Here is a 15,213-nt window from a genome sequence, read left to right as displayed (position 1 = left end):
TAATTCTGGGCCATAAGGGCCAGATCTGGCCTGTATATGGCCTAGATCCCCTTGCTATGTGGGGTAGATGTTGCCGTTCTCGTGTAATGCCGTGGTGTGTATGACCATAACTGTAAACTAAGAAGCCCGTTTTTCTGGACTTCCATACATGGTCACTGCTGCGTGCTAAACCCACTAAGCACAAGTAAATCCATGAGGTGCTGAGTGAACTTTAAGACAGCATGGAGGCATTATGCCAGGTACAGCAGTGCTTTCCATTACCAGAGCTGTGCTTTTACCCTGTGATCCGTTAGTTACAACTACAAACACACGTTTGATCAGCACTTAAGGAACAATAAAAACAAGCAAACTCAACTTTAAGCATGGGATAGCAGGGAATGGACATTAACTGCGACAAATGCATAAAAAGTTGTTTTATTACTGTCATTATTAATATTATGAATCGTAATCAAAATAAAACGTGAGACAGCGAGCCTAGTGAGCCAAAACAAAACACACTGCAACAATACAGGAAGTTCATTCAACACACACAGCACATTATCAAAGTCTTTCCTTTTGCTCAGTTCCTATTATTGCTCACCCAACCACAATCCCCCCCAGAATTATGTTTCTCTAAATGACAAAGACGTGTTATGGAGGCAAAGACGAGGCAGAATAGAAAAAGCAAGATACCCACCCCCATCAAAACCACTATGGCCACACCTCTGTTGAAAACATGAAGGGCACAGTTAGGATCAATTCCCTTCTCAACTCTGTCATGGAATGTAACCAAAATACTCTATACTCTTTTCATAATTTGCAATAAGGATTTAATTCAATTCATAATACATTTTCAGTTAATTCCCTTAATTGACCACCTTTTGAGGGGAATTGACCCCAACCATGCAGACAGGCATTTCAGTTTGGGACTGATTAAGGCTGTTGCCTATGGAATGTTGAGCTAAGAGAGGTCTTTTTTTTCTTTCCTTTTTCTGAAATGCTCAAGAGATATCAAGTGCTTCGTTTTGTGTTTTAACTGTTTTGTATTGATCATCGTGCACCAGTTAACGGATTTAAAGCATCAAAGAACAACACAGCAGTGAGGATCTTTGATATGAGCTTTTCCCTGCCATGAAACACTTACTCAGACAATTTCAGGGGCTGGCTGACGATATAAGATCGAAAGTCATTTACAATACAGAGCGTGTTGTAGGAGTAAGAGAAGAGGGAGGTCTGTAGTAGTCCTTGTCCCTGCTGATCTGGTGTCTCGCACGCTGGACAGATCAGAACTTGATAGTCCACTGTTTGACGCTGGCGTCGTGGGAGGTGGTGACCAGAGTGTGCGGGTCTATCCAGGCCAGGCCGCTGACATGGTGCAAGCGATGAGCATCTGTGGAGAGAGTTTAGATGTTTGGTTTTTTTATTGACGTCAACAAAGATGCCAAGTAAAAGTCACACAAGCTAACAAGAAACGACAGTGCGTGCGCCAGAATTTGAAATATTACTTGGCTAACCATGCTTGTACGTTCATGTTTGTTGTTGCTGATCAATGAAGATTAATTAGCTGATGGTTATGTTAAGGGATTAAGTTATTTGTAAAAGTCCTTATTTCAAATTAAATGAAATATTAATGTCATTATTGTACCTTTCAGTATAAAAAACTATTAATAACAGTTAATATTTTATTAACAAGCTACATTACAGTAATTTAGTACATAAAAGGATAAACTATGCTACCCCATAAACAAAATGCTATGAAACAGGTGCTCCAGATATAGATCTGGGTAGCGCAGATCCTAACATATGCGCTGACCTATCCCCTTAACACCCCCACACAAGATTTAAATAGCCCAATGGGGAAACCCCAGATACTTGGTATGTGTCTATGCTGTGTGTGTGTGTGTGTGTGTGTGTGTGTTGGGGACCCTCACCTGGGATCTTCAGTCTCTTGTCTGCGTCGTTCACGGTCCAGATGTAGACCATCATGTCCATCCCGCTGCTGGCAAAGTGCTCGTTGTCGGGTGACCAGGCCAGGTTGACGATCTTTGCATGGTGCCCGTAAAAATCATTTTTGACCTATGGGATGAAATGACAACACCGTTGTCTGCGTGTGAGTGTTTGAGGCTGTTTCTGAGGGGTTGTCATGGATACAACTGTTAAAAGACAGGGAGGTGTGAGGGGAGACTGTGTACCATGTAACCGTCGGCTACGGTGAAGACGGTGACGACCTTCTTCTCGTCGGTGACGGCCAAGTACGCTCCGTCGTTGGAGTAGGCAATGTCGGTGACCGGCCCCTTGGCCTCCATGGTCTGCCCCTCCTCCTTCAGAGTGTCGCCTTGAATGGAATACAAATGGACTTTCCCATCCTGCCAAGGGGGGGGGGGGGGGGGGGGGGACCAACTGAATGTCAATGTCAATGCCATTTTATTTCTATAGCACCATTCATACAAACCAATGTGCTTTACATAAAAACAGATGGATTAAAAACATAAATGATGTACTGTAAACACAATAACAGATTTAAAATAAACAATACAATTAAAAAATTTTTTTTTTTTAATCCAGGTATGAGAAATGAGAGCAGATAAACACTGACCAACTCAAACATTCACAAACTACCATTTGTGATTTAGTCACAAGTTGATTATTTAATAGTCAGTTCAGTTTTGGAGCCAAGACTGTCCTAGTGTACTGAATACAAATGATTAAGTCGACCGTTTCATTTCTCCTAGTCAGAACACCCTGACGAAGGCTCTTGCCTTGATGTTGGTCTATTCAGGGTTGAATCACAGCAGAGGAGAATCTGACTGAACGACTATTATTATTTTGAGTGTTGATGTTCCGTCCTGCCCATCTGAAACGCAGGGTGTGCTCCACTCTGTAGATATATTATTTTCCTACCAGTCCATTTCACAAGTCCCGGAGGATGGCTACTTATGGCCCCGCCCACATTTCCCATTTCCCAGAGGAGGATGGCTACTTACGGCCCCGCCCACTGCCGCCGTGCCGCCGCCGGGGTGGAGAGCGCCGGCCTCGGGCTCGTAGCCCAGGTCGTCCAGCGAGAACACCTTCCTCTTGTCCTTCAGCAACACCAACTGACCACAAGACATCAGGAGAAGGTGCACCAGGGTTTATAGTTCTAATTCTAAAGTAAATAGTTCTAATTCTAAAGTAATAGTTCTAATTCTAAAGTAATAGTTCTAATTCTAAAGTAATAGTTCTAATTCTAAAGTAATAGTTCTAATTCTAAAGTAATAGTTAGTACTAATTCTACAATATCAGTAGTGCTCAGAATCAAAAGCAACAAGTGTGACAGCCTTGACTGAGGTTTGACTAAGCTTCAAGTTCACAAATTTCGTAAACAATTTAGTCAAGAAAAACATGTATTAAACCCTAAGGCTGACATCGATTGAGCATGGTTTGAAAAAGGAAGGGTATTGTTTGAAATGTCCTATTTAGGGAAGAGGGATGATGTTTAAGCGACTAGGTGACGTGTGATGATGAGACCGGTCACCTGTCCGATGCAGACGGCCAGGGTCACCCCCCCGGCGACCGACACGCATTTGGGCTGGACGTCCATCTTCACCGAGTCGGAAGAACTGTGAAAGCATCAAAACACGTGAAAATCCTGTCCATTAAGCTTTCAAGGTATGACCCCCCCCCCCCCCCCCCACTCTTTTCTTCATTGAAACATATTCTCTACGACGTATTCTCCGATATACAAGGGAGAATGGAGAAAAAAGCCATTCTGCATCTTTAGGTCAAGCGAGAACAAGCCCAGCGTGGTACTGGGCCGGGTGTATTGGTCTTAGCTGGCTGACCTGTACTCTTTCTTGGTCAGGCTGGTGTAGCGGACAGTGTCGTCCATGCTGCAGGACACCAGCTGGTCGGAGTCGTCCACCGCCATCTTGCTGACCTGGTTGCTGTGACCTTTCCCTGGGAAGTCGTTGTTCTCGCCGGTCTCAGAATCCCAGTAATGTGGAGCTCTGGGTTAAGGAATACTTAATACAGGGAGGGGAAGCTCAAACTCACTTAATTAATATTCTCCATCAACACAGGTAAAGGTTTGCAAAAGTCCAAGGCTCTATAGTATCTTGTGCAGTTTTCTTGATAAGAGGCCATTTTAAAATATCATATTAGCTTTTATCGCTCCAACTAGATTACCTTGCTCTCCCTCATACTGGTGACAATTCGCAGCACGACCCCGGAGGTCGGCGACACGAAGAACACAGACGACTACGTGTGACTCTCTCTCTCGGTTATTCCCGACGCCACGCGGCGTCGCCGTAGCTCCGACGAATCTCCCGAGCCGAGATACACCGACCGCCCTCGGGGTGCGGCTGCCCGATGCGCCGCTCCCTCTGAGATCCGGTTCGGGTCCGGCTCGGATCCGGCGACGCCGGGGCGCGAAACCCCGGTCCCCGGTAGGCAATGGCGCCGACTCAAAGGACGGCGCGCTAGACCGCTACGCCACCGCGGAACCCCTGCTAATAAATTCATACTGACAAATTCGCCGTCGTTTCAGGCGTAGGCGATGACGATTAATTGAACGGTGAATCTATAATGTCAGCAATGCTATAATCATGCTTCCTATGAAGTCACATGCTTCCTATGAAGTCAAGAAGGGCAAGTGTGCAATACGCCTCCTCATGTACCCGATAGTGTGCTCAACACAAGATATCAGGGGTGTGGAATCTACGCCACAAGGAACAAGGAATTGTAAGACGCCGTCCGTAGAGAAAGGATATTGATGTGTCCGTCATGGCTGCCGGAGTAGATGTATGATCGTTCTTCGTTTTTGTGGACCGTCAGTGAACGGATGGAGTTGCTGTGACCCTGAGAGACGCAGAGGAGAAACCGTGTTTAGAGCAAAGCAGTAACAGGACAGAACTGATTCAGAATCGATTCATGAATCCCAGAATCAATCTTTTATTTAATGAATGAATGAATAAGTGAATGAAGGAATGAACAGTTCATCAATTCATTCACTGATTCATTCATTTTTCGAAATCAGTATCGATACCCAGCCCTAGTATTGATTTGTTGCATAACTTGGCAGTCATGTAATTAAGGTTACAGCTAAAAAAAACAGGCTTTAGTAACACTAACCAAAAAGATATTGAATCGAATCGAGATAATCGATTCTGAATCTTGTGAATCGGAATCGAATCGATTCTTGAAATTCGAATCGATACCCAGCCCTAGACAGAACACTACTTCTTTCTTCATTTTTTTCAGCATTGCGCTGTTGGCAAAAAAAACCGAGCCAACATTTTGACTTGGAGAAAAAGTCTCGCTTTGTTGTCTTCAAGAAAACGTTCAAACATCCTACGGTCTTTTGGCAACGGCTGAAAACCCAGTGGCATTTTCCGCTCACAAACAGTCTACTAACGAATAATTAACAGACAATGCCTCCGTCTCTGAAACAACAAATAGTGCTTTGATTTTGAGATTCACGTGCTGTACAAAAAGAACGCCATTTCAATTTCTAGCCTTTCCTATAAACAGCTCCCAACTCCAGAAGGGACCCTGTACAACGCACTGTTTGACCAGAGTGCCTAAATGCCAAGTGGGTGGAAAAGATCAACACTGTGAAGCTTGTTAAAGCGTTTCAGTGCGTGGGATTGAAGCACAGAGCTAGATCCAGATAACCTAGACACAATTTCTGAATCTCAACAGAGGTCCAACAGTTCTGGGAGGCTTTTTAAGTGGGCTGTCCTTATAGAAACGTCTCAGACCTGCCCTGCCCCCCCCCCCCCCCCCCCTTTAGACAAGCTGAGTCTGACCTTGATGGTGCGGAGTGGCCGGTCGGGGTTGTTCTTGTCCAGGTAGTTGATGTAGCCGGACAGGGAGATGCTGAGGAGGTGGTCCTTCTGCCACAGGCAGCCCAGCTGCTGGTCCATGACGTCTGCGCCCATGTTGAAGGTGGTGAGGGCCGTGCTGGTGCCCATGTCCCACAGCTTCACCGTCTTGTCCCCCGAGGCGGAGATGAGCTGAGAGCTGTCGGAGCTCCAGCTCACCTGGAGGGTGACAGGTGGCCGTTTAGCTGGCGATGTTTCCGCGCTGTTTTGTACCACGGATATTCAATGGGGACATAATTTCCACTGAAATGGTTTCATGTTTGTAACTTTGTAACCTATTTAAAGGGGAAGTGCGCTACTTTGGACATTTGGCCCTGTTTGTGGTCGGTCTACCATGAACCTGAAACACAAAGACCAAAATGTCAGTGATCGTCCCAGTATTGAGCTAGCTGCAGCTTTTCTGCAGGCTCTCACTGGGCTACAATGGAAGTCAATGGGGCATCCGTGCATGTGTTGGAAAAACTATGATAAATGTGCTTTTCCAAGACAGGAAGCACAGGGAGTAATCTTACCTGTCTCAAGTCTGCTCTCCTGTGAAACGCCATGCCAAACACTTATAATAAATAAAATATATTTATACAAATATTCAAATTGTGATTTCACAGGAGAGCGTTCGGAGACGGGTAAGATTAAACCCTGTGCTTCCTGTCTCGGAAAAGCACATCATCGTTGTGTTTCCAACGCGTTCACGGGTGCCCCATTGACTTCCACAGTAGCCCAGTTAGAACCCGCATAAAAACCGCAGCTAGTTCAATACTGGGACGATCAGTGAAATTATGGTCTCTATGTTTCAGGTTCACGGTAGACCACGAACAGGGCTAAATGTCCAAAACAGCGCACTACCCCTTTAACTTTTTCTGAAAGAGGCTACCAAGCTACTGCCAAGATCAACATTACAGTTTACAACAACACATCCAAGCTCTGCCCTGTTAATTTGAAAAGGAAGGCCTCAATTTGACTGTTTACTCGGCACTCCCTGTAGCAGATTTCCGCGAGACTGGGATGTGCTGTCATTACACCGACCTAAACCACTACTTATGTTAGGGAGACACATTCGCGAGTGAGGACAGAGCTCCAGAGAGACTGTGCGGATGAGAGCAAGCGGATGAAAGCGAGCGGTACTCACGGCGTAGACCCCTCCCTCGTGGGCCTTCTCTCCGCCCAGCGACCCCACCTTCTCTCCCGTCTTCCCGTCGTACAGGAAGATCTGAGGGAACAGAGGGCGGTGTTGAGAAACGTTTGGCTCCCCTCGCGATAAAGCGCGAGACGTCCGCCCGTCGGCGAGCGTGCCACGTCAGTTCGTTGGAATGGAAATCATGAAATCAGCTTGATCTGCAATGCAATTTTGGTATAATTATCGTCCCTCACTATAATAAACAAGCATTGCATTTGAAAAAAACAAACAACCCCAAAGGATCTCATCCACTCATCCACTCTGGCACAAGGCAGTGGAAACGATGACATGTGGAGCAGCCTGGCGTGTCCGTGAGCGAGGCCACGTCGAACCCGGGGCTCTGGTCCGAGCTGCTGCTGAGGGAGGATCGGACTCACCTGACCGTCTGCTCCGGCCGTGACGAAGCGGTTGCCGTCGGGGGAGAAGCGGACGCAGTTGACAAACCGAGAGTGGTCCTGGAGTTCGGGAGAGGAGAGATGAGAATGGATTGTTAGAATAGACATTAGTGGTCTGTGGTTTAAGCACCTATTGTATTTATATTTTGCTACTTTTGCATTTTGGCTTTAGCACTATTACTCTTAGTCACTTGTTTATGAAGGGAGATGCACTTGTGAGATCTGGTGACTAGTAGTACACTGACTACCCATGCTAAATGCAATTATTGTAAGGCGCTTTGGATAAAAGCCTCTGCTAAATGACTAATGTCTTGTTCTCTCAGCTCTTCAAAGTTCTATCAAAGCCTTTCATTCACCACACAGCCATGCACAAAAGGACACACACACACACACACACACACACACACACACACACCTCTGAGGAAGTTAGAACCTACTTCTGGAGTCCCCTGAGGGGGGGACACGACAGAGGACTCTCTGCTGTTGCCTTGCATTACATAAGTGTCTTCATAGCAGGACAGGAGGGTGTTTCATGAAGTAAGTGGTAACACATCTCTGGCACGTCTCCCAGGAGACTGGCGTGGAGCCGACCTGATCGTTAGTCATCTCTCATGGCTACCCTGAACATAATTCATAGCCTAAACACCTCAAACTTTGTGTCTGATAGGGCTGTAATTCATGAAAGCCAAAGAATAATGTTGATTATACAAATGCATTAATCGACTGCCTCGTCAAACTCAAAATACTGCAGGATAACTACTGGTGAGGGTCTAGCAGCCTATAGGCAGAGTCACTTTGGAGACACAGACTTGTTGAGACATGTGATTTGCTGAGTCACAATCCACAAATAACTGGGTAGGTAGCTACATGCAAGTGAGACGCCAACAAACCGAATATGGTGACTGAGGAATAACTCGTTTACAACTTAACTCTGGGCGAATTCAACTTAACTCTGGGCGAATTCTATCACGTGGTCAAGTGTGTACAGAACTAAGAACAGGTCCAAATGGGCCGAACACATTTCTTAACGGCAACACAGTAGAAAAATGGTCAGACAGCCGCGCTCCAGCCACTCTGAAACAGAGATGGCTCTACTGCGGTGAGGTCATCCGCTCAAAAGGAGGCGTGACGAGAGCAAACACCCCGACCCCGGGTTAACGTCCCAGGTGTGATAATCCTCGTACCCAGGGCGTGGTCTTTTCCACGGGTCCGTGAATAGCGACGGCAAAAGTTGCCCGTCGAAAATAAAACCACCCATTCAGCATCTTGGATGATTTTCTTTCTCTTATCATATTTGTGGCTGAGCTCTGACATTATTCGCTTTATAGATTGGCATGTCAGCTTAAAACACTGAAATGTGTATTAGGTCAGAGACCACAAACTTTTTGTTGCCGTTGCAAAAAAATCAAGTCTGGGCACATCCTGCATTCCGAAATTCTCAACTGGCAGCTAGGAGGTAATAATAACAAAATAAACACCTGTCTCTTGATTTTGAAGGTAATAGAGCCATGTGAAGGAATGCTGTTCACAAATACCCACAGATGTGTGTGTGAAGAGGTTGTGAACTATGTAATATGTGCACAGGTGTACAACACCACGCCGTGAGAGTCTCCACACTGACTACAAACAGAGAGAACTGAGAGAACCACTAAATATACAGACTTTAAATCTAAAAAATGAACGCGACTCAGACAAGAGAGTACTTTCCATCTGGTCCTTATGTCATCTTCAACAAGAGCCAACGAACATGGCTACTCAGTCTTTCCCCCACAGTTATACAATCCAGCTAAACTCCCATGTAGTGTTTCAGCAACATAACTACACCAACACCCTTGAGCGCTCGGAATTCAGATGTATCTCTTTGAAAAACATCAACAAGTATCACTCTATACAGCTAGCCTAGCCCTTTTCCCAACATTTTGTTGCACATCAAAATATATCCCCGGAACATCTACACTACATCAACTACAGTACGTAAACAAGGATTCATTGGATTAAATGTTTGTGCTTCACCTAGTGTCCAGACACCTCTGACCCTTGACTCTAATCTACAACGTGCTACTCCACTTGGAAGCAAGCAGTCATTTCATACGATACTCAAGCAAAAAAATAAAAATAATACCCAGAGGAAATCGAGACACTCACATTGATGGTGAACTTGAACTTGAAAGGGGGGCCCTCGAAGAAGGTGCTGCCGGTGTCATCGCTCCCGGTGATGAGGCGGTAGGGGCGGGTCTGCTTGAGGTCCACGCTGTTGATGACTTTAAAGTGGCCAGAGACCTCCCCCACAGAGGAACCAGAGTCCCACAGGAACACGGCGCCGAACCTGCAGACACACACACGCACACACGCACGCACGCACACACACACGCACACACACACGCACGTTTATTAGGTGTTGACAGGACAAAACATTCATGAACAGAGAACACAGAAGACAGGAAACGAAAATTTCACCGATTTCTACTTCCCCTCCAGCAAAAACTGGACTCTCTTCTCACGTTCATGTAGGACCAAACTGGACTCACTTCTCAGGTTCAAGTAGGACCAAACTGGACTCACTTTCACGTTCATGTAGGACCAAACTGGACTCACTTCTCACGTTCATGTAGGACCAAACTGGACTCACTTCTCAGGTTCATGTAGGACCGAACTGGACTCACTTCTCACGTTCATGTAGGACCAAACTGGACTCACTTCTCACGTTCATGTAGGACCAAACTGGACTCACTTCTCACGTTCATGTAGGACCAAACTGGACTCACTTCTCACGTTCATGTAGGACCAAACTGGACTCACTTCTCACGTTCATGTAGGACCAAACTGGACTCACTTCTCAGGTTCATGTAGGACCGAACTGGACTCACTTCTGATGTTCATGTAGGACCAAACTGGACTCACTTCTCACGTTCATGTAGGACCAAACTGGACTCACTTCTCAGGTTCATGTAGGACCAAACTGGACTCACTTCTCGCGCCCCTCTCCCACGACGGCGATCCTCTTGCTGTCCTCGGTCCAGGCGATGTCCTTGATCCTCCCCCCGAACGGCTGGTACTCGTACTTCAGCAAGTGCTCCTTCTGGGTGGTGTCCCAGATCCGGATCTTACCGGACACATCTGGGAAAATGTAATTATTCGAGATTAGAATCGTTAGGCTACTATCTGTGTACAAAAAAAGAGGTCAACAGCAGACATTGTGCACACTAATATTTCCTGAACATCTGAAATGAGCTACCTCCAGAGGCGATGTAGAAGCCGCTTGGAGCATACTTGGCCACAGTCACCTGATGAGGATGCTCGGTGTAGATGTCTGCGATGGCAGGATTCTGAAGAAGCCAAAGACAAAAACAAAAGGCATAAGTATGCTCATATAAGTATGCTCATATAAGTATGCACATATAAGTATGCTCATATAAGTATGCTCATATAGCCTGACACTCAAGACTGAGGGCGTATGCGAAAGTGAAAGCGAAAGTGATACATTGTTTTCATTTCTCAGCTACTGCGGTTCACTTTCACACAGCACTTTCTTTACTCTGGTCCAAATGCAGCACCACAAGTCACATGAAAAGGCTCAGTGCTGTCATTGGTCAATATCTTTCTGGGGGCGGGTGCAAGAGCGTCATGAAAAACTTTTTAGGTCAAACATGTGGCGTGCACAAGGTAGTTGCGTCGGTCCGAGGTCGCGCGCTTTCACACCATAACTGGTGCGCACAAGAATTCGGTTGAAGCCGCTCCGAGACCACCCCTTCTGGAGGGTCTCGGTGCGGCTGTTTTGGTGAGCACCTGAGTGCGACTGCTGTGTTCACACAGGCCTAAACGAAGCGCTCTTGGGCCCAAAGCTCATTTGGTGCGCACTAACTAGTGTCTATGTGAATACACCCTGAATAGCTATTTCGTTTCACTTCATTATTCAGTCTGAAAGTGCTCCCATTGGAGTACTCTGCGATTAGTTCACCCCCTAACCAATCACGTTGCACAGTTTAATTGTCATAGCATTCCGTAGGACGCTGATTGGCCTGGTTGGAATTCCGACTGAGGAATCACTGGACGACAGCCTTTCAACACCCTGATTCGCAAAAATTAAAGTGGGCGTGTGATTCAGGGGCTGGTACTCATACTGTACAATAGATCATTACACACTTCCTATTAAACATGAAAGTACCAGTAATATATCGTCCGATCAGAGGATGTCTGTTTGTTTTAGCCAGCCAAGACAATAAATAAATACAAATATTTACATCAATGTTTCTGATGATGACGCTCTTTCCGTTTGTGTAGAGGAAGTTGACCCCTTTGGGGTCACCGCCGATAACTTTGGCCACCCCCCTCTCCATCTGTGGGAGGCTGGCGAATACATGCTCTGTGTGAACAAGGAGGAGGATAGGTTTAATACAATCTGCTAGTATATAGAGTAGTTTAGTAGTCATTAGTGCTCAGTTAATACAGTATGGGAATGCCTCAGATAAGGTTTTTTAAAATACAGTAAAACAAGCTCCGATACGATGCACTATTTTAACTGTGACCAGGAGACACTAGGTCAGCAACTAACAGTGGAGAAAACGCATTCCAGGACATTTTTACAACATATCACGTGACTTGACTTTTCTATGGTAGCTAGAGCAAAATAAATACTTAAAACACAATCCATATAAAACATGTGTCAATGTAGTCACGATTCAGGGCAGGAATTACTAGTAAACATTTCACAATTATGGTCAATTTTCAGGAAATGGGTTAGCTAATGGCGCGTTCCAGGCAACCCGTAACTCGTGTTTTTCCGACCTCCTACACGTGAAAATGCTCTGGAATGGCAGTCAAACCCGTAACTTCCCACCTGTGAACTCGTACAGATCGATGTACTCCCAGTTGCCGGGTGGGAAGTTACGGGTTTGACTGCCATTCCAGAGCATTTTCACGTGTAGGAGGTCGGAAAAACACGAGTTACGGGTTGCCTGGAACGCACCATAACTGTAACGTTAGGTGACGGCACCAACAATGCAGTCAAGCTGACAGCAAGCAAATGCCAGGTAAATCCCTGCAGCCTAGATTATATATCTAAGAAATAGCTACAACTTTAGCCACATTACACAATGCGCCAAATCCTCCACGCAATGCTACTGTGTACTTTCATAACCTAAAACCCCACACGTTATTAGACATGTCATACAGGTGCATACTACAGTAGCTAGCATTAGCACTTCATGATCCAGCACAGACACATCTAGTGACCTAGCTGTAACTGGCTTGCTGGGTAGTTAGCTTGCTATTCGACTAATATAGATAGGATTTCTACGGCGATTATGTTGAATACTATCAAACCCCGTGGAGTCATAAATAAACTCGTTGATTAACAGAGGAGGAAGTTAATTTGGCAGCAGGGCGTGGTGTCCCAGTGCCGGAATGTGATTCAGAGGATGGGCGAGGTTACGGTGCATTCGTTTGTGGTCGGAGGCGGCAAGTCGCAAGTGGCAAAATACCTACCTCCGACCTGTGTGCATTCGAGCTATATACCATTATATCACAGTTACCTAGTTATATCTATATACCATTATATCACAGTTACCTAGTTATATCTATATACCATTATATCACAGTTAGCTAGTTATATCTATATACCATTATATCACAGTTACCTAGTTATATCTATATACCATTATATCACAGTTACCTAGTTATATCTATATACCATTATATCAGTTACCTAGTTATATCTATATACCATTATATCACAGTTACCTAGTTATATCTATATACCATTATATCACAGTTACCTAGTTATATCTAGTGCATTCGAGCAACTGGGGGCTGAGAAACATATCCGAATTTGCGACGAGGAAGTGCGAGTTCATGAGGTGTTTTATTTAATCATTCCTAGCAAGTCGCAATTTGCCACCTCCTAGTTATAAACGAACGCACCATAAGTGTTACTGCTAACGTTGGTTAGCTAAGCTAGGCTACTTTCTGCCAATGGCTGTCGACTCGAGCTCCTCATCCAAGGATTGGGTTAAGCTTCACGACAGTCGCAAATTCGTTCAGCAAGTTAATTACAAAGTAATAGCACTTACTCAATTCATACGACATGTTTGCAGATTTCCTATGTTATTCCAGAATGAATGGCACACCGAGCCTCCCCGATTCGTCCGTCTCTACCACCGGCTTCGAGACACAGCTACGCGCACAAACACGGAAGCACACGGCCGTCTGAGTAAGACTCGGCTGTGCCCTTATATGGTCATCTGAGCTCTGTCACCAGCAGCTGTCAGCAGCCACTGGACCCACTCCGCTATTGAGGAGATTGCGTTTGATTGAATACCTAACCCAATACCTCAATACCATACCCAACAAGGTCAATAATACTCATTTTGATGCGCTGTCGTAAGGGTTGTGGAACGTATGTCCAGCAGTTAAAAGTCCAAGTTGCAACTAGACGTTTTCCATCCATGTGAGATAAGATAGTAAGATCAAATGGGGTGGGAATGTGGGCGTTACAGCACCGAGAATGTACAGAATAGAACAGAGTAAAGAATAAACGTAGAAGAGTAGGCTACTATATACACAATATAAATATATTATACACAGAAGACGCAAGAGGAGACAAATATCTTCAAAATGATGTGTCTGAGATCCACATAGTAGCCTAGCCTACAATGCCTGAGTAGGCATTAGCATGTTTATTCTGCGTCACCAAAGGCTTGAACTAACAACCTTAGATAACAAGGGAAGGCAGAAAAAAACAAAGTTGACAGTTTAACCTTTGCTTGGCCTTCTAATGAAATTCCTTAGGTTTTACAAAAGAAAGTTCTCAAACAAACTTAAATCACAAATTAGGTATGTGGCAGCCTTCAAACTACTGTGAAAAATGCGCAGTGACAAAACGCCATAATCATGGATGAACATTTTAATTGGCCTACATACTGTGATGGGATTGAGTTGTGGGACTCTGGACTGAGTATGGATTCACTGATTGACTGAATTATTAGGACTGATAGGTAGGACTGATTAAGAGATGAGATCCAGCACTGCAAGCAGATTTAAAAACAAACAAACAAAAAAAACTGGTCAGATGAAGAAATGCAAACAAGATGAAGAAACAGTAACTGCTGCAAACGAGGAAACGCTGGTCTGATCGAGCTTAAAGCTGCACTAAGCATTTTCCAACTACAGGGTGACAAACACTTTTAAAATACACCCAAGTAAAACTATACTGGGATACTCCCATAAAGACAAACTGTACATAAAGGCTAATAGTTAAGCTAAATTAATCTATAGGGAAGTGTGCATGAGGTAGAAGAGGAGACAAAATGACAAATACTGTACATGAGTCTGTCAGCAGAACTGCTTGGATCATAATTTAAAACTTTAAAATCATCTCACATAGCACAATGAGTATGCATTCACATTTTTAATCTGCATCACCCTGGGCATGAACTCACGTTACACGAAGGCAAGTCATGATCTTTCTTGAGCTTACCTGACAAGTGAAAAGCCATAGATTCATTCACACTATGACCTAGGCAATCAAGGGTGGCATGTAAATGTCACAGGTGTATGTAACATGGAGGTATCAAGTTTCCACAAAATGTTTGTTAAATGCACCACAAAGGGTAAAAAACAACAAAACAACCAAAGACTAAATAATAAAACCAAGGTACACAATCAACAAGTGGGGAACAAAAGACAACGCTTACACACTTACAACATACACCAGGGACAACACACACCAGGGACAACACACAGCTACACAAAGAATGAACTGGACTGAGGGAGCTACAGTACGTGTAAATGGTAAATGGACTGCACT

At 44.9% G+C, this 15,213-nt stretch overlaps 1 protein-coding gene across 1 annotated transcript; it reads right to left on the bottom strand.

Annotated features, from left to right (window-relative positions):
* Positions 1-442: 442 nt before the first annotated feature.
* Positions 443-13,601, bottom strand: wdr1 (WD repeat domain 1). Its single transcript, XM_084445254.1, has 15 exons — positions 13,478-13,601; positions 11,651-11,772; positions 10,645-10,735; positions 10,379-10,526; positions 9,555-9,735; positions 7,392-7,469; positions 6,967-7,047; positions 5,766-5,999; positions 4,706-4,815; positions 3,801-3,965; positions 3,494-3,578; positions 2,964-3,074; positions 2,172-2,345; positions 1,911-2,055; positions 443-1,369 (listed from the first exon to the last, which is right to left on the bottom strand). The coding sequence occupies exons 1-15, from the start codon at positions 13,491-13,493 to the stop codon at positions 1,263-1,265; spliced, it is 1,848 nt and encodes a 615-aa protein (XP_084301380.1). The 5' UTR covers positions 13,494-13,601; the 3' UTR covers positions 443-1,262.
* Positions 13,602-15,213: the final 1,612 nt, after the last annotated feature.

Source organism: Borostomias antarcticus (assembly GCF_949987555.1).
Source record: "Borostomias antarcticus genome assembly, chromosome: 11".
NCBI classification, from domain to species: domain Eukaryota; kingdom Metazoa; phylum Chordata; class Actinopteri; order Stomiiformes; family Stomiidae; genus Borostomias; species Borostomias antarcticus.
Note: the sequence above shows the minus strand (reverse complement) of the source record. Positions and strands in the feature narration are given on the sequence as shown.